This window comes from Lolium perenne, chromosome 3, assembly GCF_019359855.2.
Source record: "Lolium perenne isolate Kyuss_39 chromosome 3, Kyuss_2.0, whole genome shotgun sequence".
NCBI classification, from domain to species: domain Eukaryota; kingdom Viridiplantae; phylum Streptophyta; class Magnoliopsida; order Poales; family Poaceae; genus Lolium; species Lolium perenne.
Window position 1 is genome coordinate 134,697,588 of NC_067246.2, and position 25,270 is coordinate 134,722,857.

A 25,270-nucleotide genomic window follows, 5' to 3' on the forward strand; every position below is an offset into this window, starting at 1 on the left:
AAAAATGCAGCGGATGATGTCGGAGGCTTACATGACTTCGCATGCTATGGTTGATGAGTGATGCTCAATGACGTAGATACTGGATCGCTTGCATGTTGAGAGAAATACCCTTAGTGGAGATGATCTTCTTAGTTATATAGGATTCTTTATATAATTATACTGTGGCATATTACAAGCAAAAAATTATTGTCAAATTTGTGGATTGAAAGCTGTAATTCTCTGAAAAGTCAAACATTCCTTGAGTTTCTGGTTGGACGTGGTACATATCTTGTTTACACTGAACCTTTATCGTTTGACAAATTGCTGGCAACATTTATAAACTGACAATTAGAATATGTTGGCACATAGAAATATGCACAAGATTCAATCATATTCTGATGATACCGAACAGGAGCCATTGCACAGCCTTTGACTGAAACATTTATAAACTTAAGACAAACAAAAGTTTAGATATGGAAAGTCCAACTTATTATTGGCGATGATCTCAGCTAGAAGTACCATGATAGCAACCAAAGGCTGTTCGTTTGATATGAGCAGCCAAATCCAAAATCATAGTTCAGTTCTTAGGCATGAACACCACACCGATTTTAAATAGCATTTGATTCAAAAGTTTCAGTAACTTCCAGTGATGAGCTAACTTCTTGTCCTTAGCAGAAGAACATTGATGATGCTACGTCGGGATGTAGACGAGGCAGCTCTGGCACCGGGGCAGGTTCAGCCTGGCTAGCATGGCTCGACGATGTCTCTGACATGTCATCCAGCCTGGTGAACTTCGCCACCTGCGCCGCTGCATGGTGTGCGTAGTAGATGGGGGCAACTGAGAGGGAAAATCAGGTGATCAGCAACACCCTGCTGTCATATCTTGCGAAATCAGGTAGTGGCAAATCTTGCTTACCTATTGAGATGGCTGTGGTGCTCCTCTGATACCTGAAACGCAAGCATTGAAATGTCAGAACGGAGGCGGCGATGACCAACGGAGGCAACGAACAACTGAATCTTTTGTAACTGCTTCAGTACACATACACGTAGGAGAGGTTGTGCACGAGCTCCTGCAGGTCATCTGGAGAGAACCCTATATCATCATGGAGCACATGGTAGTGGGTTGGCCTTGTAGTCCCCTGGAACGCTCAAGTCACATGGCTTAAATTCAAATAAAGTGCATTACAATCAAAACGAAATGTAGAGAGAACATACAATCATGCCAGCATGAGCACACATGTAGAAATCATAGTTCCTGGGATGGCAGATTCCCTTATCTACAACAGTGCCTACACAGGCACAAGATACAAGGAATATTTGTGCAAAAGCAGAAGAAATGAGCTCGCTTGATTCATAGGATTGTAAAAAAGCAGGACGAAACAAAATATGAAACATGTAGGTTACCAGGTTGGACATTATTCACTTCGTTACGATTACGTTCATTGGGCAGGAAAAATCTAGTGTGATGATTCTTCTGCGCTATTATCACCGTAAACTTGGGGAACCATTTGCCACCAAAATGCTTACTACCAAAAAACTTGCATGCCTGCAACAATTAGAAAGATGTTACTAGCCAGAACTGGCTCAAGAGAAATCGCATATCCTTTATGTTTACCTCAGTGATCTTAGTTAGCTCATCAGTCAGAACCATATTAAACTGGCCCTCGCTGACACCATCCCTAAAATCAAGACAAGATAATTAATTAGACACAATCAGAGGAGTAGGGAATTCTGGCTCCTGATCTCCAGTGCCCTCTTTATCTTAAAAAATAGAAAATCATTTTTATGAGTTCAAAAAATTGTAAAATAAATATGGATGTACCCAATGATGTATTCTGCAGGAGTCCAAAACCTCAAGTTGAACTACTTTGTATTTTCAGCTACACAAAAATTGGAGAATGTATGGATCTGAATATAGTGAACAATGCATTTTCAAAACTCCAAAATCTATCAGATTTGTCATTTTTGTGTAGCTTAGAGTTTATAGAATTTAGTGTTGCAATTTTTCATGCTTGTAGGATACATCATTGAATACATCTAGAATTGTTTTTCAGAATTTTTTGAAACCTACAAATATTATTTTCGAATTTTGTAAACAAAGGGAGCATGGAGCTGGGAAGCCCAAGGGATTTTTCGCAATCAGGGCAGCTAAGTAAATTAGAGTGGTTGTTGGGTATTAGAGTAAGTCTGCAATCTTAGCACTGATAAATAAAGGGTGTGAGTATGCTGAGGGGCAACAAAAAATTAATTCACTTATTTGTACAGAAAAATATGGTGCTTAGGAGCAAAGTCCACTAGCATTTGCACACATTAATCTCAGGAGGAACTAACCTGAAAATGATAATTTGTTCTGGTGGCTGGCCTTTGCTGTTATTGAGGAAGTCAATCAGTGATTCCCTGAAACATTACAATTCCAGTAAGCAACAAATGAAAGGCATATGATTAGGAAGCACTGTTATTAAAATGTGAAAGTTGTCTCAAAGCCAAATAGAAGCATCTGACTTAATGAGGCCCTGATCGTCATCTCCAACTTGCTTAAACAAGTAATCAATAATTTCCTTCCTGGGTGCCTGAGTGCGTACAGAAGCTCTGTATTTTGAGATGAGTGGCCACCCCAATGAACTAACCACCTAGGTAACAACCAAAAACATCCGGGTGCATCAGAAAATTGTCGTTTTCAAAATTTGTCTAGGACCATCCGCTGACACCCATAATATGGAAACATGAGCAAAACTATTTACTTACTGCAGCAACCGATGGTACGTTAGATCCCGGTGAACCATGCGAGACATCCATACCAAAGATGATTGTTTGAGCTTTCGACACAAGAGGAATGGCACGTGTTGTTTCATTTTTCAGCAATGAATTCAACCCGCCAAGCTGATAGGAAAAACAAACAAAAACAACGAAGAGTTCAGGTTGTCAGCTAATAAATCCAAGTTATATGGTACATTGAGGATGGCAACGCAGATCATGACGCAAACCTTGGCATTTATCTTTAGCAACACATTGGTGAGGTACTGATCTTTGATGTTGGCAGGAGGAACCACGCATTGGGTAACAATACCATGTTCTGCAAGGCATTTGCGCTTCCAAAGTCCTGATAAAACAAGAAAGGTATGGATGCTAGAAAGAGGCATAAGAAATCTTGTTTGCAAGTCTTGAGGTAGAAAAACAAACCATAGATATCAGAGTTTTTCTCTGGAAGAACACACAGGAGAAACCCTGGTTTCTGTTGTTTGAAACTTGATTTTATTTGCTGAAACACATCCTCCACCCTTTTTGCCGGAGTTTCCCATTTCATTTGATGCATCTCTTCAATTACATCAGCAGCACAATCTTCCATTTGCTGCAAATCAAACTGGTTGAGTGATACCATGATTCCCTCAAAGAAAAATTCAATATTAGGTGAAGTGATGAACTTACAATTCCCTTCATGATACCAGCTTGGATAAGGCGCTTGACAAGATCCCTAACATTGCATCTTGCAGAAAAATTAACAGCTCCCCAGGTCTTCACTTTAATGGGCTGAATGAACCTCTGAGAATAGAATCAGAAATGTCATTCGCAACTGACGCGACAAAAAAGTTTACAGTAAATTGTGTATAGTGCAATCAAGAGGTATGCTCAGTCGCTCACGTCCTTATTGAAGTTCCACCTCCCATTAGGTGTATAAAGTTCTCTATCACGTGCAGCGCTTAACTGCACATTAAGAGATTCAGTTAGACGTATAGCAAGAAAGGGCCTGCACAGCATGCAATAAAAAACATTCTGTGAAGACTCTACCGACCTGTGGTGCCTGAAGAACTCTACCCTCAACCTGCATAAACTCTCGAGCTATCGAAATGCCACATTCCCTCAGCATTGGCTCAGAATCATAGTTGTTGTCACGCAACGCCTAGCATGAATGGTAAACAAAAAATTAGGCTTTTAGTCTTTTCGATATTTTTCAGACCTTGTGAGCATATCTACTGCAGTTTGGATTCATGGTATCAGAGAATTTAGAACTTACACGAGACAAGCTCAACTTCCTGTCAAGCGGCTTCTGCCTGGATCCCTCGACGAGTTTTGACCTTTGCATCGTGGACAGAGACTTCTTGTACCTCTGCAATGGCACCAGCTGGCAAACCTGGTTGAAAATATGAAATGAGCACCAAGAACACAGAATTTAAGCATAAAAATGATTTACTACAAGAGTACACACACAGACCTCCAGCGGGAGGTATGTTGGGCGATCTGGCTTCCCAACATTTAGACAGCGCAAGTGTGGTGACCCTGCATACCACTGCATGTTGTAGTATGCCAGTCGTTGATATAACATTCGCGAAGTACCATTCCGCAAATATCACATCCCTCAGAGTAGTACAACAGAACATAGCAAGGTCCATAACTCATTCACATATTATTACAATACACATACACAAGTCGTCTTGGAGTTCCTCTTGGGTCCTAAGAGGATAACTCCTGGGTTCGAGGCGAACCCAACTTAACTTACAATACCATTGTCTCATTAAACTAAACATTTATTTAATCGAGCAGCTCTGTAGTAAGAGTTTGTGCTGCTCGGCTACTACTACTACTCCTCAGAGATCTCTAGGCTTGTTCTCCTCCGGAAGCCTCCCCGGATCCGTAGACGATGATGTAGTCTACGCCTTCCACTCCTCCTGAGAGGTCTGGTTCCTCGTAGCCGATGATCTCGGCTCCATCATTGCTGTCGTAGTCCTCCTCCTCCAGACGGTTCAGACAATCTAAGCATGGGGTTTAAGAGTGGTATGAGTACGAGCGTACTCAACAAGTTCATTATAGATAAGAGGTGTTTAATGCACTAGCTACGATATTAGACCAGAAAGTCTAATACCAATGCAAGTTTTGATAAACATTTCTTCAATAGATTGCTTTTATTTCAAAGAGCTATGTCCGTCAGCCTTCACCGGTTTACTAGAACTTCATGGAGCTCCTTTCCGGCCGCGTTCGCAGTTCCTCAATCCCGGAACAGGGAGTGACAGGTCACAGTTCTTTACACTCTGCAGAGGTGTGTTGCTTTACCCATAAGAGATCTTAACCTTGGTGCCAACCGGGCAGCTTTCCCGTCCACACTTCCTTAGGTGTGAGGCCCGGTATAAGGTCTAGCCAATCATGTTCCTCCGCTACCTCGAACACCCACCCTTTGTTGCATACCCCGACCCTGGGTCCTCGTCGGTCCTCTTATACCACTTAAGGATGGACCCCGACCACGACAACAGTTTGGGACTCGTTAACCAAACTCCTTCGCCGGTAGCTGCAACCCATCATAGACCGCAATACCGTGGGGACTTTAGGCTTCCCCAGCCCACCGCTTGCACTTCGAGCGACAAGTGTCTACGGACTATGCCGTGGGGACTTAAGGCTTCCCCAGCCCACCGCTTGCCCTGACAGATACAAGTGTCTACGGTAAAGCGCATCCGTTGATGAACGAGAGGTGGAAACACTTTTGACTACTCCGTCCCACTCCGGATCTTATGGTTAACACGGATATTACGGCACAAGAATCACTGGCGACATTTGTTGTTTAATCCTAGATGGATATAAGCCCGTGCAATGGAACCTCCACCATATCAACACAATCCATGGTTCCATTGCCCACCACATAGTCATATTCATAGTTATGAAAGTAGTGGTTTTGATTTTTGTGCAATAGTGATAACCATAATACTTTGCAAGTAATTTGATAAAAATACTCAAATGACATGAGCAAGTGATGAACTTGCCTGAACACTGCAAAGTTCTGCAGTTGGAAGGTATGGACTGACCCTTGTCCTCTTGTTCTAAAAAATAGCATCATTGTCCGATAAGGGCAATGGTTAAAGAAGCAATTTATGCATGATTCCATTTTTAGGGTTTGTTCCCCCCTTCCGACATCGTTATTAATTCATGTAAGAGGTTAATACTAAGAATGATTTGGGAATACTTGATTTAGGGTAAAATGCAACCTTGAAATGTTGTCAAGGTGTTTTTGAAGTCCAAATGCATTAATGGACTTATTTTCATTATTGAAAATAATATGTGTGATTTAAATTATTATTTAAATCATCAAATTAAGATTCATTCTTAATTGTCTTCAAAAATTCTCTTTGACATTTTATTTAATTAGAGAATTTTATGCTGATCTATTTTCATATTTTTAATTATTTTTTTAGAGCTATTCAACATTTCTTACAAAATTTCAAAGTTTCTGTATTTCTTGGAATTAGGAAATGACCTAAATGCCCTTGGGCCCCACTGTCAGGGTGGCCCAACGGGTTAGGTCGCACCCGAGCCACCCTTTGGGCTCGGTCGGCCCATTTGTTTTCTCCCCTCTCCTCGCGCAGAAACCCTAATTCCCCTCTTTCTCTCGCGACACCGTGGTCGCCTCGCCGTCGCCGGATTATTCCGACCGTCACCGGCCGTCCCCGCCGGCGAGATCGGACGCAGTCGAACGGCCGCACGACGGCGCATCGATTGGTCCGCGCCGATCTGCGTTTCGCCGCTTCTTCGTCGCGCCCCCTTCACCTCTGCTCGTCTACCGTGGAGTTCCGCGGCGATTCGTCGCCGCCGACGTCCCTGGCGTCACGGCGCTGCCGTGGGTTCGCCCCTGTGGCCGCGAACTGCCGTGGCACCACCATGGCCCGGCTTGGCCAGGCGCCGCCGTGCTCCGGCGCGTGCCGCCGTAGCCGCCATGGCCGAGCCCTGTACTTCCTTTCCCTGGTGAGTAACCGTAGCCTCTTTCTCTCCCTCTCTGCTCTGCTTCCTATTCCCCTCATCTACTTTGTCTTGCTCAGCTACTGACCTGCATCTCCATATTGAGATGCTTGCCGTGACTATGCGCTACTGCTGTGTTGTTCTTGCTCAGTTGCTCACTGTGGCGATTCATGAATTAGTGCTTATGAGCATGCTGTGATGCCCTGTGTAATTTGGTAGCTCCTGCTGTTGCTTGATGCTCTGCTGTGCTTAGCTTACTGCTGTGCTTAGCTTACTGCTGTGCTTAATCTTGTCCCTGACTTGATTGTGGTGGGTAATTCTTGTATGTTAACAAGTGCCAGTGCCTCTGAGCTAGTTCCTTTAGTTCAGATTCATTATTATGCTCCATTGAGCTGTACTGTTGGCTTAGCAGTGTGATTCAGTGATGAATTTACATGTGCTTTTCTTGTATATTGTGATCCTTTGGTTCATCAAGCCTTTGATGTGCTTCTGGATACAATTATAAAGCCTGATGCTCTTATCTGTGATGCAATTGTTCAGTTATTTAATTATCTGTTCATGGGTGAATTTCTTGGAATGAGTTCGAGCATGCAGTGGCATGCTCTAGCAAGCTTCTGGTGATCATATGATCTCCAGTTGCTTGTAAAAGCTGTTCTTTGGTATCTGTGGCTCACTGTTGCTCACTCTGTGCTGTGTGTGTATCAAACAGACTTAACCTGGTGTGTATTGTTGTTGGCTTAAGCAACTGCTGTTGCTTGCACTGATCCATTGGATCACTGCAAAGCCCTGATGCTTTGATTTATTTGCTTTGTTCACTTATCTGTGTTGCCTGAAATTTTCTGACGTGGCTAAGTGATGTGAGCTACTCTGCAGGTGTGATCATCTAATTAATTGTGTCGGGGTTAGATGGATGCCAACCTTCAGTTGTGTACCCTAGCCCTCATCTGAATCCAAATGGATAATGAGGTATAGGTTCTTGTGCTTTGGCTTAGGGTTGAGGTGGCCCTGGCAGCACTTGTGTTCTTGTCCTGGTTGCTCCCCTATCTGTGATTTGCCATAGTTTGTGTTGGCTGGCTGGAATGGAGTATTTGTTCTACGGCTTGATCCAATCTTGGACTTCCAGTGACCTTTTAGTGTTGACAAAACATATAGACAGGTAATTGTCTATAGTCTGATGGCCTAGCTAGCTGTAGGTGCTTAGTGAGTGGTTTAGGCTAACTATGGTTTCATTCTTGGCTGGATTCCTCTAGTTATGCATGGATTTGCATAACTGTTGTTCCCAAAGGATGTTAACCTATTGGTCTTACCCATCTGTGCTTGCACCAAATGGCTTGGTAGCCAAATGATGACACACACAGGGTAATCTACCCTTCTGTGCTCCAGTGATGCTTTGTATGCTTAATTATGAGCAAGATATGATCTTGCTCAGGCTTTTGTGTGGTATACCTCACTCCAGCTCCTAGATTGTTTGTTGGTGTAGAGGTTTTTCTTCAGTGTTGATCTGATGGTTGAGTTGCTTGCCACTGCTCCTCCTGGCTAGCTGATGCTTGATCTATTCCATGATTTGTTGCTCAGCAGCAAGCAGTTCTTGGTGGAACTGTCTCTGGTGGGTTTTGGCTAGCTATGTGTTCTTCCTGTTCTTGAGTTCTTACCCTGGGAGATTCTGCCGATGATCAGCTAGGGTTTGCTGGTGAAAAAGCTTTTATACCATCCAGTACCCTGCTTCATTGGTCGACAGCACAACCATGTCACTTAGGTGACTCTCCCCTGGTCTGTGTGTGTTGTGAGACATGCAGCTATCCCTGTGAGCTGCCTGTGTGCTTCATAGGTTGGGACTTGGTCCTTTGGCTTGACACCCCGGCAGTGTTTGAGTTATCCTCTCAATTTGATCATATTTGCTAACCTGCCAAGTGGTTTTACCACTTGGCATAATCCCTATTTTCTTGTCTTTGTTGTCTTCCTATGCAGGTTTAAGGAAATGATCAAGAAGTTCAATCAAGTGATGTCCAAGAAAATCATGAAGATTTTCTTATATAGTTTAGCCATTTACAATATCTTTGTAATTTTCATTTTCTATTTTCTATTTATTCAATTCTTGTAATGTGTTGTAATATTTTATATTTCAATTCTGGATATTGTAAAGACAATGTATCTTGTGTGATTATTAATAAAGCTCAAAGTTTCCTTAATGAGCTTTACTAAATAAATGTAATGTTTATATTCTTGATTATTAATATTTGTTTAATGAATTACCTCAATTTTGAATTATGAGATATTCATATGATGTTTAAATTTGAAATTCAAATTCAACCTTGGTTTGAATTCAACCATGTCATATCATTTGGAATTCAATCAAGCAACTCTCCTCTCTCTTCTCAAAACCCTAAACTAGTGAAGTGAGAAGCAAGTTTATCGCACTCTCGAAACCCTAACCCTGTAAGGTGTCGAGAGAGAAACTTGTCCCCCTTCGATGCAGTTTTTGTTTAAAAGCGCGAAATTTCCCCAGAATTTACTATGCAATGCACATCCCTTTCTAAAATCTACCCCTCGATCGTCTCTAAACCTGGGACATTACAGCCTTTCCCCCTTAAAGAAAACTTCGTCCCGAAGTTGTGGTTGTAATACCTGAACAGTTCGGGGTATGTTTTCCTTAGGTCTTCCTCTTTTTCCCAGGTGGCTTCCCTCTCGGGATGATGCTTCCTTGTATCTTGCGGTACTTGATAGCCTTGTTTACTGAGTTGTTTCCAGCTCTCCTCGAGAATCTTGGCTGGCTTCTCGATGTACGTCAGTCTGGTTGTAACTCAAGCTCCTCATGTGATATTGGTTCATCTGGGGTCTTCAAACATTTCCGAAGTTGTGACACATGGAATACATTATGAACTTGAGCTAACCTTCCCGGTAGATCCAACTCAAAGGCTAAACCTCAATTCTGACTCAGTATGTTGAAAGGTCCTATATATCTAGGACTGAGTTTCCCTTTTACTCCAAACCTCTGGAGTCCTTTCATCGGGCTTACCTTAAGATAAACCATGTCTCCAACTTGTGGCTCCCATGTCCTTCTCTTCTGATCGGCGTAACTCTTTTGCCGACTCTGGGCTATCTTGAGCCTTGTCTCGATAATGTCAATGATTTGTTGTTTTTCCTTGACATAATCAGGGTTGAACTCTTTGCTTGCTCCGGCTTCATACCAACATATGGGTGATCTACACTTTCTTCCATACAGAGCTTCAAATGGTGCCATCTTGATGCTGCTTTGGTAACTATTGTTGTATGAAAACTCTGCTAAAGGTAGATGCTCCTCCCATGATCCTCCGAAGTCTAGGGCACAAGCCCTAAGCATATCTTCTAAGATCTGATTGGTTCTCTCAGTTTGTCCGCCTGTTTGTGGGTGATACGCGGTACTATAATCCAACTTGGATCCTAAAGCTTCGTGAAGCTGCTTCCAGAATGCTGATGTGAACACGGATCCTCGATCCGACACTATCTTCTTAGGCACTCCATGTTTACTCACGATCTCTTTGATGTAAAGATCAATAAGTTTCTCTCCTTTATCCTGTTGGTTTACCGCTAAGAAGTGTGCACTTTTCGTCAACCGGTCCACGATTACCCATATCATGTCCTTCTTTTTATTAGTCATGGGTAGTCCGGTGATGAAATCCATCCCTATCTCCTCCCATTTCCACTCTGGAATAGGTAGAGGTTGTAACTTCCCTGCGGGACTCTGATGTTCAGCTTTCACTCTCTGACAGGTATGGCATTCTGCCACATATTGTGCTATCTCCCTCTTCATGTTATTCCACCAAAATAGTTCCTTTAAATCCATGTACATCTTTGTACTTCCCGGATGTATGGAATAGGGTGTTTGATGAGCTTCCCGGAGTATTACTTCCTTAATTTCAGCAATATCCGGAACGCAAATCCTCTTCTGGAACCACAAAGATCCAGATTCTCCACGGTGAAATTCTGATGGTCTTCCCTCATCTATTCTCCTCATCTCTTCTACAATGAATGGATCGTCCAACTGACCCATCATTATCTCATTCTTCAGGTTGACATTCAACTCATCGACTACTTGCAACGCCGATAATCCTTCATGGGCTTCCTTCTCCCAAAGTTGTATTTGGGCTTGGCTTATTTCCTTCCTCAATTCCGGTGATATTTCTTGTTCCACTCCCCCAGTACTCTTCCTACTCAGGGCATCTGCTACTACATTAGCCTTCCCTGGTGTGTAATTGATTGTCAGATCATAATCCTTGATCAATTCTAGCCATCTTTTCTGCCTCATGTTGAGTTCCTTCTGAGTGAAGAAATATTTGAGGCTTTTATGGTCTGTATAGAGCTCACACTTAGCTCCATAGAGAAAATGTCTCCATGTTTTAAGTGCGAATACGACCGCTGCTAATTCCAAGTCATGCGTTGGATAGTTCACTTCATGAGGTCTGAGTTGCCTCGATCCATAAGATATCACTTTCCGATCTTGCATGAGTACGCAACCCAATCCATGTTTGGATGCGTCACAGTACACGGTGTAATCCTTGCCAACTTCCGGAACTGCTAACACCGGTGCCGTGGTGAGTTTCTCTTTCAGAGTTTGAAAACTCTTCTCACACTCCTCTGACCACACGAATGGTGTGTTCTTTCTTAACAGCTTAGTCATTGGTCCTGCTATCTTGGAGAATCCTTCAATGAATCTCCGATAATATCCTGCCATTCCAAGGAATCCTCGGATCTCCTTGACAGTCTTGGGTGCTTCCCATTCTAAAACTGCTGCTACCTTGCTCGGGTTGACAGCGATTCCATCTTTGCTAATGACATGACCAAGAAATTCCACTTGATCTAGCCAAAATTCACACTTACTGAGTTTGGCATAAAGTTGGTGTTCCCTTAGTGTTTGCAATACTAACCTCAAATGATCGGCATGTTCCGCCTTGTTCTTGGAATATATCAAGATATCATCGATGAATACGATGACAAACTTGTCTAGATATGGCATGAAAATCTTATTCATGAGATTCATGAATATTGCTGGGGCATTGGTCAATCCAAAAGGTACTACAAGGTATTCATGGTGTCCATACCTTGAGACAAAAGCAGTTTTCGGAACGTCCTCCTTCTTGATCTTTATCTGGTGATAACCGGATCTTAGATCAATCTTGGAAAAGACTCCCGCTCCTCTAACCTGATCAAATAGATCTTGTATTCTTGGAAGTGGATACTTGTTCTTGATTGTGACGTTGTTCAGATTTCTGTAGTCTCCGCACATCCTTCTTCCTCCATCCCTTTTATCCACGAAGATCACAGGTGATCCCCATGGTGAAACACTCTCCTGAATGAATCCCTTCTGTTCCAAGTCATCCAGTTGTTCCTTGAGTTCTTTCAATTCCTTAGGCCCCATCTTATATGGTGCTTTGGCAATCGGAGCTGTTCATGGGATTAGGTCGATAGTGAATTCTATCTCCCTATCTGGTGGCATACCAGGTAATTCCGCAGGAAACACATCCTGGAATTCATTTACTACAGGTATATCTTCTAACTTAACCTCCTTCATGCTATTCAGCTGTAGCTCCACTTCAATTTGTGTATGTTTGTCGCCTTGGTAGATCATTCTACTTCCATCGGGACTTTTTAGTGACACCGTCTTGTTTACACAGTCGATCAATGCTCCATTAGCTTCTAACCAGTTCATACCAAGAATGACATCAATGTCCTTCATCGGTAAAATGAACAGGTCCGCGTCAAACGCGCACTTATTGATCATAATGACTTGTTTTTGTTTGGCATGGGTTACTAATATCGTTCCCCCCGCAGAAAGTATGGTTATGGGTGTATCTAACTTAGTGCAACTAATCCCATGTTTGATGATGAATTGTTGAGAAATGAATGATGTAGTTGCACCAGTATCAAAAAGTACTTTGCCAGGATGAGTGAGTATACGGAGCGTACCTATCACCGCACAGTCAGAGTTGACCACCTCCTCCAGACTGGTACAATTCAGCTTGCCGAAGGGCTTCTTATTCTTCCAATTCCCTCCGGTGTTTCCTCGATTTCCTCCTCCTCCACTATTCTTCTTGGGGCAGTCCTTCAGCATGTGCCCCTCCTGACGACACCCAAAGCATATGATCTTGGGTTTCCTACAATCCTTCATGACATGTCCTTTTAAACCACAGGAATGGCATATAATCTGATTTGCAGACTGATATCCTTGGTTCCTCCTCTGATTGCTGTTGTTGTTGTTGTTGTTATACCGTGGCTTGAAACTCAAGCTGGTATTGGGCTTGTTACTAACAAACCTCTTAGGCTCATACTTGGCCTTCTTCCTCTTCTCTTCTTGCAGTTGTTTAAAGTCATCTTCAAGAGTGATGGCTGCATCCACCAACTCTTGGAATTCCGTTGCTCTCATCATCCGTAGCTGCACCTTAAACTGGGGACTTAACCCCCTCAGAAATCTCTTCTTCTTCTTGTCCTCGGTATTGACTTCCTCAACCGCATACCGGGACAGCTTTGAAAACTCCCTGACATAGGTCAGGATTGCCTTATCCTTCTGCTCGAGACTCTCAAACTCTCGACGCTTCAGTTCCACGATACTTTCAGGGACATTGGATTCCCTGAACTTCCTTGCAAACTCCTCCCAGGTGAATACCTTTCCTGCCGGATACACGGCTACAATGTTGTCCCACCATGATGCGGCAGGTCCACATAGCAGATGGGTAGCATAACGGACCTTCTCTTGGTCATTGCATCCAACAGTGTTGAGCTTGCGCTCAGTATCCATCAACCAATCTTCCGCGTCCATCGGTTCTGGCGCGTATGCGAAAGATATCGGCTTGGTGTTTTGGAAGTCTGCTAATGTGACTCCCTGGTTCTCAGGTCTCTCCACCCTATTCTCGCATCAGATCCTGAAGGAATTTGTTCTGCAGCTCCGGTGTTACCCGCTGCCTCTCTTCCGCCGATTGCATGTCTTGGATAAAGTTCTCGCTGAGTCATGGGTGGTGGTGGTGGTAGAAACCGATCTCTCGGCTGCACCCTCAGCCTCTTCCTTTTCCTTTGCTTCGCGCTCCATGCGCTGTGCTTCGGTCTCGTTTCCTAACGTTCCCGACATAATCCCTAGTTCTGCAACACAAGATGATACTCATAATTACTCCATGCGCAAGTTTTCTGAGCTCAACTTTGTGTACAGAACTAGTCACGCAATGGAAATCAAGAAGCAAATCCAAATCATACAAAACATATACCCTGTATATACATACATAAGTGGTCTTATTACAATACTCGAGTCGATGTGAGTATGCAAACTCACTTATTAAAGTATATGTACAAATTTATACAGATATTACAAACTATAATACACGTGGTACTTGTGTATTATAGCCACGCCTCCCTTGGTGGACTTCTAATCGGTCTTCACTCCCGGTACATTCCAGGCTTCCATCCGGTCGAACGTGTCGTCCTCCTGATAGACCCTGGAACATAAGGTCTCCCCGATGGCTTGTAGTCCGAATCCGATGATGACCCTAAGGAGAAATCAGTGTTCACACACTGATCGTTGAGTGCATCATAGTCCACCCATCGGGTGTACTCTCTGTAGCCCCACCATAAGGGTTACCAAAACCCATACCCGACTCAACTTTGTGTCGGATATCCTCCATCCACTCCTTCATTACTAGGATAGCTCTGGTTCTGGGTTGTTGCATCATCGTTCATCTCTCCATCATAATACTCAGTAGTACTATGGGTTCCAGTATCACTACCCCAACGCCAACCCCTAGAATTCTCGATTGGAGTCTCGGAACACTGGTTGTTTCCGGATTCCGCTCCGCCTTCGTATCCCCCATAGGAACTATTCAGGTAGTTCCCAGGTGTAACAGGTGTAGGTTCACGTGCAAGTGGATCAAAGCTGATGTAGTCACCAGCTGAATAAACTGGTGTGTGCACTACATTCTCCATAGGTTCTTTCCCCCTACTCTCCTCCTTGGGTTCGGTAAATTCCTCTAGCATCGTATCAATAGCTCCTATCAGATGATGGTTCAGCTGAAAGAGTAGTGATATGAAGTTACGGCTATTATCCATATATTTTGCCGCTGCTATGGGTTTGCGTTTGGCGTATTTGTAGTGGTTGAGCATGGGATCTTCTTCCTCCTGATTATGAGGAATATGGGAGAACTCGGAATCCATAAGCTCTTTTGTCTTATGTTCCCGTATGTCGGTTATGGCTCTCATAACAGCTATATGGTAGGCTGTGTTGGTTGTCCTAGCTTCTCCAGCTGGCATGACTACGCTCATTCCCAAAGATTCGGGAAGTCGCAGTCCTACTCGCACTTGGCCAACACCGGTCCATCATAGAACATGTACTTCTTTACTGGAATCTGGGGATCACACCCAAATTCCAGCAACATGGCTCGTAGGATATCAGCAAGTCCTCCTTGGTATTCGTTCAGTGTGGAGTCCATAACTTTCACGTTTCTTCCCGGTCGTGAACTTGCCATGTTGGCTGTAGAAATAGAAAGATTATAAGATTAGTAATAATGCATCATAATAGAGATAATAAAGAATTATCGCACTAAAAGATATGATTGTTGTATTCTCAATTGAATATACACCATAGTTTTAGAGAATTCTTTACTAATCCTATTTGACTCCTAACGTTTAGTCCCATTTACTAGGTTCCAACCTAAGGTCAAAGCTTTTGCTCTGATACCAACTGTGGTGACCCTGCATACCACTGCATGTTGTAGTATGCCAGTCGTTGATATAACATTCGCGAAGTACCATTCCGCAAATATCACATCCCTCAGAGTAGTACAACAGAACATAGCAAGGTCCATAACTCATTCACATATTATTACAATACACATACACAAGTCGTCTTGGAGTTCCTCTTGGGTCCTAAGAGGATAACTCCTGGGTTCGAGGCGAACCCAACTTAACTTACAATACCATTGTCTCATTAAACTAAACATTTATTTAATCGAGCAGCTCTGTAGTAAGAGTTTGTGCTGCTCGGCTACTACTACTACTCCTCAGAGATCTCTAGGCTTGTTCTCCTCCGGAAGCCTCCCCGGATCCGTAGACGATGATGTAGTCTACGCCTTCCACTCCTCCTGAGAGGTCTGGTTCCTCGTAGCCGATGATCTCGGCTCCATCATTGCTGTCGTAGTCCTCCTCCTCCAGACGGTTCAGACAATCTAAGCATGGGGTTTAAGAGTGGTATGAGTACGAGCGTACTCAACAAGTTCATTATAGATAAGAGGTGTTTAATGCACTAGCTACGATATTAGACCAGAAAGTCTAATACCAATGCAAGTTTTGATAAACATTTCTTCAATAGATTGCTTTTATTTCAAAGAGCTATGTCCGTCAGCCTTCACCGGTTTACTAGAACTTCATGGAGCTCCTTTCTGGCCGCGTTCGCAGTTCCTCAATCCCGGAACAGGGAGTGACAGGTCACAGTTCTTTACACTCTGCAGAGGTGTGTTGCTTTACCCATAAGAGATCTTAACCTTGGTGCCAACCGGGCAGCTTTCCCGTCCACACTTCCTTAGGTGTGAGGCCCGGTATAAGGTCTAGCCAATCATGTTCCTCCGCTACCTCGAACACCCACCCTTTGTTGCATACCCCGACCCTGGGTCCTCGTCGGTCCTCTTATACCACTTAAGGATGGACCCCGACCACGACAACAGTTTGGGACTCGTTAACCAAACTCCTTCGCCGGTAGCTGCAACCCATCATAGACCGCAATACCGTGGGGACTTTAGGCTTCCCCAGCCCACCGCTTGCACTTCGAGCGACAAGTGTCTACGGACTATGCCGTGGGGACTTAAGGCTTCCCCAGCCCACCGCTTGGCCTGACAGACACAAGTGTCTACGGTAAAGCGCATCCGTTGATGAACGAGAGGTGGAAACACTTTTGACTACTCCGTCCCACTCTGGATCTTATGGTTAACACGGATATTACGGCACAAGAATCACTGGCGACATTTGTTGTTTAATCCTAGATGGATATAAGCCCGTGCAATGGAACCTCCACCATATCAACACAATCCATGGTTCCATTGCCCACCACATAGTCATATTCATAGTTATGAAAGTAGTGGTTTTGATTTTTGTGCAATAGTGATAACCATAATACTTTGCAAGTAATTTGATAAAAATACTCAAATGACATGAGCAAGTGATGAACTTGCCTGAACACTGCAAAGTTCTGCAGTTGGAAGGTATGGACTGACCCTTGTCCTCTTGTTCTGAAAAATAGCATCATTGTCCGATAAGGGCAATGGTTAAAGAAGCAATTTATGCATGATTCCATTTTTAGGGTTTGTTCCCCCCTTCCGACATCGTTATTAATTCATGTAAGAGGTTAATACTAAGAATGATTTGGGAATACTTGATTTAGGGTAAAATGCAACCTTGAAATGTTGTCAAGGTGTTTTTGAAGTCCAAATGCATTAATGGACTTATTTTCATTATTGAAAATAATATGTGTGATTTAAATTATTATTTAAATCATCAAATTAAGATTCATTCTTAATTGTCTTCAAAAATTCTCTTTGACATTTTATTTAATTAGAGAATTTTATGCTGATCTATTTTCATATTTTTAATTATTTTTTAGAGCTATTCAACATTTCTTACAAAATTTCAAAGTTTCTGTATTTCTTGGAATTAGGAAATGACCTAAATGCCCTTGGGCCCCACCTGTCAGGGTGGCCCAACGGGTTAGGTCGCACCCGAGCCACCCTTTGGGCTCGGTCGGCCCATTTGTTTTCTCCCCTCTCCTCGCGCAGAAACCCTAATTCCCCTCTTTCTCTCGCGACACCGTGGTCGCCTCGCCGTCGCCGGATTATTTCGACCGTCACCGGCCGTCCCCGCCGGCGAGATCGGACGCAATCGAACGGCCGCACGACGGCGCATCGATTGGTCCGCGCCGATCTGCGTTTCGCCGCTTCTTCGTCGCGCCCCCTTCACCTCTGCTCGTCTACCGTGGAGTTCCGCGGCGATTCGTCGCCGCCGACGTCCCTGGCGTCACGGCGCTGCCGTGGGTTCGCCCCTGTGGCCGCGAACTGCCGTGGCACCACCATGGCCCGGCTTGGCCAGGCGCCGCCGTGCTCCGGCGCGTGCCGCCGTAGCCGCCATGGCCGAGCCCTGTACTTCCTTTCCCTGGTGAGTAACCGTAGCCTCTTTCTCTCCCTCTCTGCTCTGCTTCCTATTCCCCTCATCTACTTTGTCTTGCTCAGCTACTGGCCTGCATCTCCATATTGAGATGCTTGCCGTGACTATGCGCTGCTGCTGTGTTGTTCTTGCTCAGTTGCTCACTGTGGCGATTCATGAATTAGTGCTTATGAGCATGCTGTGATGCCCTGTGTAATTTGGTAGCTCCTGCTGTTGCTTGATGCTCTGCTGTGCTTAGCTTACTGCTGTGCTTAGCTTACTGCTGTGCTTAATCTTGTCCCTGACTTGATTGTGGTGGGTAATTCTTGTATGTTAACAAGTGCCAGTGCCTACGAGCTAGTTCCTTTAGTTCAGATTCATTATTATGCTCCATTGAGCTGTACTGTTGGCTTAGCAGTGTGATTCAGTGATGAATTTACATGTGCTTTTCTTGTATATTGTGATCCTTTGGTTCATCAAGCCTTTGATGTGCTTCTGGATACAATTATAAAGCCTGATGCTCTTATCTGTGATGCAATTGTTCAGTTATTTAATTATCTGTTCATGTGTTAATTACTTGGAATGAGTTCTAGCATGCAGTAGCATGCTCTAGCAAGCTTCTGGTGATCATATGATCTCCAGTTGCTTGTAAAAGCTGTTCTTTGGTATCTGTGGCTCACTGTTGCTCACTCTGTGCTGTGTGTGTATCAAACAGACTTAACCTGGTGTGTATTGTTGTTGGCTTAAGCAACTGCTGTTGCTTGCACTGATCCATTGGATCACTGCAAAGCCCTGATGCTTTGATTTATTTGCTTTGTTCACTTATCTGTGTTGCCTGAATTTTTCTGAAGTGGATAAGTGATGTGAGCTGCTCTGCAGTTGTGATCATCTAATTAATTGTGTCAGGGTTAGATGGATGCCAACCTTCAGTTGTGTACCCTAGCCCTCTACTGAATCCAAATGGATAATGAGGTATAGGTTCTTGTGCTGGCTTAGGGTTGAGGTGGCCCTGGCAGCACTTGTGTTGCTGTCCTGGTTGCTCCCCTATCTGTGATTTGCCATAGTTTGTGTTGGCTGGCTGGAATGGAGTAATTGTTCTCTGGCTTGATCCAATCTTGGACTTCCAGTGACCTTTTGGTGTTGACAAAATATATAGACAGGTAATTGTCTATAGTCTGATGGCCTAGCTAGCTGTAGGTGCTTAGTGAGTGGTTTAGGCTAACTATGGTTTCATTCTTGGCTGGATTCCTCTAGTTATGCATGGATTTGCATAACTGTTGTTCCCAAAGGATGTTAACCTATTGGTCTTACCCATCTGTGCTTGCACCAAATGGCTTGGTAGCCAAATGATGACACACACAGGGTAATCTACCCTTCTGTGCTCCAGTGATGCTTTGTATGCTTAATTATGAGCAAGATATGATCTTGCTCAGGCTTTTGTGTGGTATACCTCACTCCAGCTCCTAGATTGTTTGTTGGTGTAGAGGTTTTTCTTCAGTGTTGATCTGATGGTTGAGTTGCTTGCCCTGCTCCTCCTGGCTAGCTGATGCTTGATCTATTCCATGATTTGTTGCTCAGCAGCAAGCAGTTCTTGGTGGAACTGTCTCTGGTGGGTTTTGGCTAGCTATGTGTTCTTCCTATTCTTGAGTTCTTACCCTGGGAGATTCTGCCGATGATCAGCTAGGGTTTGCTGGTGAAAAAGCTTTTATACCATCCAGTACCCTGCTTCATTGGTCGACAGCACAACCATGTCACTTAGGTGACTCTCCCCTGGTCTGTGTGTGTTGTGAGACATGCAGCTATCCCTGTGAGCTGCCTGTGTGCTTCATAGGTTGGGACTTGGTCCTTTGGCTTGACACCCCGGCAGTGTTTGAGTTATCCTCTCAATTTGATCATATTTGCTAACCTGCCAAGTGGTTTTACCACTTGGCATAATCCCTATTTTCTTGTCTTTGTTGTCTTCCTATGCAGGTTTAAGGAAATGATCAAGAAGTTCAATCAAGTGATGTCCAAGAAAATCATGAAGATTTTCTTATATAGTTTAGCCATTTACAATATCTTTGTAATTTTCATTTTCTATTTTCTATTTATTCAATTCTTGTAATGTGTTGTAATATTTTATATTTCAATTCTGGATATTGTAAAAACAATGTATCTTGTGTGATTATTAATAAAGCTCAAAGTTTCCTTAATGAGCTTTACTAAATAAATGTAATGTTTATATTCTTGATTATTAATATTTGTTTAATGAATTACCTCAATTTTGAATTATGAGATATTCATATGATGTTTAAATTTGAAATTCAAATTCAACCTTGGTTTGAATTCAACCATGTCATATCATTTGGAATTCAATCAAGCAACTCTCCTCTCTCTTCTCAAAACCCTAAACTAGTGAAGTGAGAAGCAAGTTTATCGCACTCTCGAAACCCTAACCCTGTAAGGTGTCGAGAGAGAAACTTGTCCCCCTTCGATGCAGTTTTTGTTTAAAAGCGCGAAATTTCCCCAGAATTTACTATGCAATGCACATCCCTTTCTAAAATCTACCCCTCGATCGTCTCTAAACCTGGGACATTACAGCAAGTGAGCCGACTTTTCCAGCCTCATAGACCAACGGTCCATGAAGTAATCATAGACAGTTATATCCACAGTACCGTTGCCATCTCGCTTCAGTGGGAACCTAAATCAAGTGAAATTTCATTGAAAAAAGATCGCTTGAGATGAATATACCCTGTAGGCCTAAACTCACATATCACGATTCAAGAGTAATGTCTTACGTCTGCTCATTGCAATTTTTCTCGGACAATCCGACAATCTTCAATTCCATTTTTGTGTGAACGGTACTGATCCTTAATTTGTTCAGTGCACGCTTTGCCTAATATTATGCCCAAAGTTAAAACACACAGAGAGTCTAAAAATGTTTGAAGTCACTAGATTTTAACTTACTTTGACCCAGTCAATTCTGTAAGGGTCCTTGATATTCTGGTTGAAGAGCAGGAAATCAATCACAGGGCCAGGTTTCACTACCATTGTGGTGGATAAATCTGCACAAATGAACGATCAATAATGCATGCAAGTATTCACCGTCAATCTTGTGACAAACTAATTTAACAATAAGCTCATGCAAATTGGATTCTATGTTATAAACGTACCAACGTTGAGTGAAAGCCCATTTTGAGTGGGTCGAAAGCTAGAATGGAAACCCCGACAACCGAGCACGCCGCCACCCAAGTCTATGGAACCGAATTCGCCACGGAAAAAAGACTGTTTGACTAAGAGACAACCCCTGTACAGGACAAGAACAACATTGAAACTGACTACATGAACATGAAAAGGCTGGTTATAAAAAACTAGGGACAAGTGTCATCAAATGCTTAGCAACATTTGGTAAAAGATCGGGAGGTTGTTCGAAAAGTTAAACAACATACTGTCTTGCGGAATGCTGCCTCAGTATGATGTCGAGAACCCGAATAGCTTCCTGCGAGTTCTCAGATTCCTGACCACCACGCAGGACCTGGGCAATGGCACTCATCGGAATCCTTGCCGTGGAGGTGGAGGCTATGGCTATCTCCACCTTGAATCTTTTCGCATACACTGCTCGTTTCATTCTCTTCTTGTCACTTGGTCCTGGACTGCCATCTCCTCCGGGGCTCCGGCTTGTTCCAGTCCTGCAGGTTTATCATCAAGACAAGTCCCAAAAACAGCAATAGATCGATTAGCTCAATGGATTCGAACAGATCAACTTCATACTTTCCTGATGAAGCGTCGCACAGAACTACGTCGAACTCATTGTTCTTAAATGGGAGAGGCCCAACGGTGAAGAGACCCTTCTCGCCATCATAGGCGAATACTTTGTGCGCGAGATGTGAGGCATAGGTCTCGAACAGCTGCTTCATCACCTTTCTGCCCATGCCTTCTCCGAGAGCTAGTTTGCCGTCCTCATACTTCAGAGTCACCTGTGCTCAACATGACGAGAAATTCAAAACAAATTGTGAAAAAGTCGCCATCAAAAGTAAACCATAGGATGAGATATGCGGTTGCCGTGGGTACATCATAGTGATAGAGTATCTGATCTGTTCTGGTGAGAGAGACTTTGAAATGGTTCGTGAGTAGCATTACAGGCCTCCCTTTTCTGGCATGCTGGGGTGGCCTTTTGATGGGAAGCCTCTGAGTCTTGGCCGTCATGCTGGAACCACCCTTGCCACCGTCAGATATTGTTGACTTGCTGGGATCGCCCTTGCCACCGTCAGACGCCGGTGACTTGCTGGGATCGCCCTTACCACCGGCAGACACCTGTGACTTGCTGGGATCTCCCTTGCCACTTTGAGACTCCATCTACAAAGAAGAACACAGCAAAGTAATTTGATCAACAAGTATATATTCGGTATGGAACTAACCAGACATTGTTCCGTTCTTTTATCGAGCACAGCCACTACTTGTGTGCTGTAAAATTAATACAACAGAATGTTCCCCTCAAAAAAAAACATGCAGTTTATGTCAGCATGGAAAAACTCTGATGGAATATGGGGTTCAGTCACAAGTCGAGGTGACTGTAGATCAACCAAAAAGAAGATCTGAGAACCAATAATAATCAGGAAACAATTAAACGAATAACTAGTACAGCGCCACCATACTACAGTGAAAACCCTCATTTTCTTTTCGCGATGAACAGTGGAAACCCTCGTGCATACGAATCCAAGAATCAAACGTTAGAGCAGCAGACCCTGAATCCTAACTTTGAGAGACTGACCCGTGGGGAAGGAGAACTCGTGCGGGCTAAAACCTCAAAACCGCCGATCTAGCGACTACCGTGCTACAGATCTGTCCTCGATCGGAGAAAAACGAAGAGAAATGCACAGAGAAACAACTTCGGAAACTACTGCTAGCTCGGAAGCACAAAGAAGAGATACAGTAGAAATCCAAGAAGAAAAATGCAGGGAGGGGATCGATCGAGCTAGGTCGTCACCTGGTCGGCGTGGATCTTCGCAGTGCGATCAGGAATCTGGAGGAGAAGATCACCCGGCTGCTTCCTCTGTCTCCTCCTGGAGCGGGAGATGAAAACCCTCGTCTCTTCGCCTGGCTCTGGCTAGCAAGCTTCTCACACACACCTCAGTGCAAAAACCCCCACGGTCCCCCACCACCCCCCTGCCTGCTAATTTATTGGCAGCCTCCGAGCAAAAACCCCCTCTTTGCCTTTCCCAGACTGTCTGACAAGAGAGTGTGCTCGTCTGCCCAACGACTGTCTGACAAGAGAGTGAGCTCGTCTTGCTGGCTTGTGGGCTCCGGAACAAGAGGGTCATCCTTGGTCGATCGTAACTCACCATGAGAAGAGATTGTACAGTGAGTGGGAGGAGACGCACCGCCGCGCTTGCGAAGGCAGTTGCCGCCATCTGGACACGTCAAAACACAAGTGGTTCCGTGATATATTTATTTCCAATCCTCCACTACTTATTTTTCTGATTTGGAAAACTGATCATAGATTCATAGTTAAGTTAGTAACGCTAGCTCCTGCCACGATCCACCGCAGCGACCCAAACCGGACGCGTTGGCCCGTCCAGACGGGGTCGTTTGGGTGGTTGCGCGAACACGCGGACCTGGCCGACGTTCTGTTTGGATCACGCACTGCGTCCAACGCGCGAACGCACCGCAAAAGTCAAAGAAACTAGAAAAAAGAAAAAAATAATTAAAACTAAAACATAGTTCATTAAACATATGCCCTATTTTGGGCAAATTTATACATATGCCCTATTTTGGAAAAATTTAAACTACAAAAGAAAGCTCTCTATATGGGCTTTAAACTAAAAAAAATATATAACCCTAGCCTAGGGTTTGAGGAGGACGAGGTGGCCACCGGTGCGTCGCCTAGTCCCTGTGGACCTCGTCGCCGTGGGCGTCGATGACGTCCCGGGGCGGCGATGTGCTGTTGTGGCTCGAGCGCGCTGAGGACTCCGGCCACGGCGGCCACTGGGCCTCTTCCCAAGCCGAGTGGGGGTCCGGAGCTGCCCGCAGCTGAGCCTCCTCCCTGAGGCGGAGCTGCCCCTCCTGCTCCGCCAGGCGCCTAGCCTCCTGGTGCTTGTCCTCCTCGCGTCGGCGCATGTCCTTGTTGCGCCGGCGCCTAGCCTCATGGCGCCTCGCCTCCTCCTTTCGGAGCCTGGCCTCGTCGCGCCGGCGCAAGGCCTCCTCCTCCCGGCGGCCCTGGACGAACAATGCCTAGGCCTCGGCGTCTTTGACCACCTGTTGGGCCTCCTCCTCCATCGTGGAAGTGCGGATCACCGCCGCGAGCTACGGCCACTTGGCCTCCTCCTCCGCGATGGACAACGCCACAGCGGCGCGCATGTCCGGGTCGTCCTCCTCCTCCGGCTTCGGCTACAGCGGCGCGGGTTGCGCCAATGCGGCCCGCATCCCCGATGTAGAGACCGCCACGGTGGCCGGCAGCCCTCAACGCCGGCGCGATCCGCCGGCTGCTGCCGGCCTCGTCATCGTTGGCGCCGGGAGCGAACGCTCTCTTCGGGGCCATGGCGGCGAAGTGGGGCGCATGGGGGTGGAATGTGTTGTGGGGAAGTGGACTGGACAGGGATCCTCCCATTCCACATTTAATAATAATCATGCCCCCCACCGATAGCTGCGCCCAGGAGGCGAGCAGGCGGACGCGCGAGGACGTCGCGTCCCATCCGCTGCCACGCAAATCTGGCCCAGATTTGAGCCGGGTTTGGGTCGTTCCGGACACCGCGGACATCCGCATTTGGGATGCGTGGCCACGTTGGGCCGCGATTTTTTCCGTCGCAACCCATCCGGCCGCGCGGCCGCGGGATGGGTTGCCGCGTTGGAGATGGCCGGTCATCTCAACGGGCCGACGCATTTCAGACGTCCAAAATGTATGTGTGTGTCCGTTTGCGTCGGCTCGCGAATGCCATGCGGCCCAGGACGACTGTTTACGTCGGGGGTATCCCCAGCGGTGCGGACACATTTTTTAGCACAGACAACGTCAAGGTTGTTAATGGTGGTTTAACGTCCCGTCGAGGCCTACCGCCGGCGATTGCCGATTCCCGCGCGGCGACGGTCGTTCCTGATGGGTTCGTTGCATGGAAAAAAAAATTCTACCGCAAACAAACAAAACCAAGATCCAATCTAGGAAAAAAGCTAGATCTAATCTACTAGATTGAAGGAACGAGACGGATTGGATCTACATACCCTTGTAGATCGCTAAGCGGAAACGAGATTGAATCTTATGGTTGATGTAGTCGTACACTTGCCGATCTCAAGATCGCGATGATGATCCCTCCGGCGCTGCAAACGGGCAGCACCTCCGTACTCGGTCACACGTACAGCTCGATGAAGACACCTCCTCCTCGTTCCAGCAAGCGGGGAGATGTGGTAGATGGGATCTAGTCCAGTAGCACGACGGTGTGGTGGTGGTGAAGAGTTTGCG

At 45.0% G+C, this 25,270-nt stretch overlaps 1 protein-coding gene across 1 annotated transcript; it reads right to left on the reverse strand.

Annotated features, from left to right (window-relative positions):
• Window positions 1–347: 347 nt before the first annotated feature.
• Window positions 348–22,951, reverse strand: LOC127342496 (protein argonaute 4A). The gene is made up of 24 exons (XM_051368450.2): window positions 22,808–22,951; window positions 21,892–22,176; window positions 21,592–21,797; window positions 21,270–21,509; window positions 20,994–21,127; window positions 20,788–20,885; window positions 20,619–20,716; window positions 20,430–20,521; window positions 4,190–4,248; window positions 3,992–4,108; window positions 3,770–3,877; window positions 3,619–3,681; window positions 3,406–3,519; window positions 3,160–3,328; window positions 2,964–3,079; window positions 2,725–2,859; window positions 2,482–2,609; window positions 2,311–2,376; window positions 1,595–1,658; window positions 1,384–1,525; window positions 1,195–1,268; window positions 1,024–1,118; window positions 896–927; window positions 348–817 (listed from the first exon to the last, which is right to left on the reverse strand). Exons 2-24 carry the CDS (start codon window positions 22,174–22,176, stop codon window positions 648–650), a joined length of 2,805 nt encoding a protein of 934 aa, XP_051224410.1. The 5' UTR covers window positions 22,808–22,951; the 3' UTR covers window positions 348–647.
• Window positions 22,952–25,270: the final 2,319 nt, after the last annotated feature.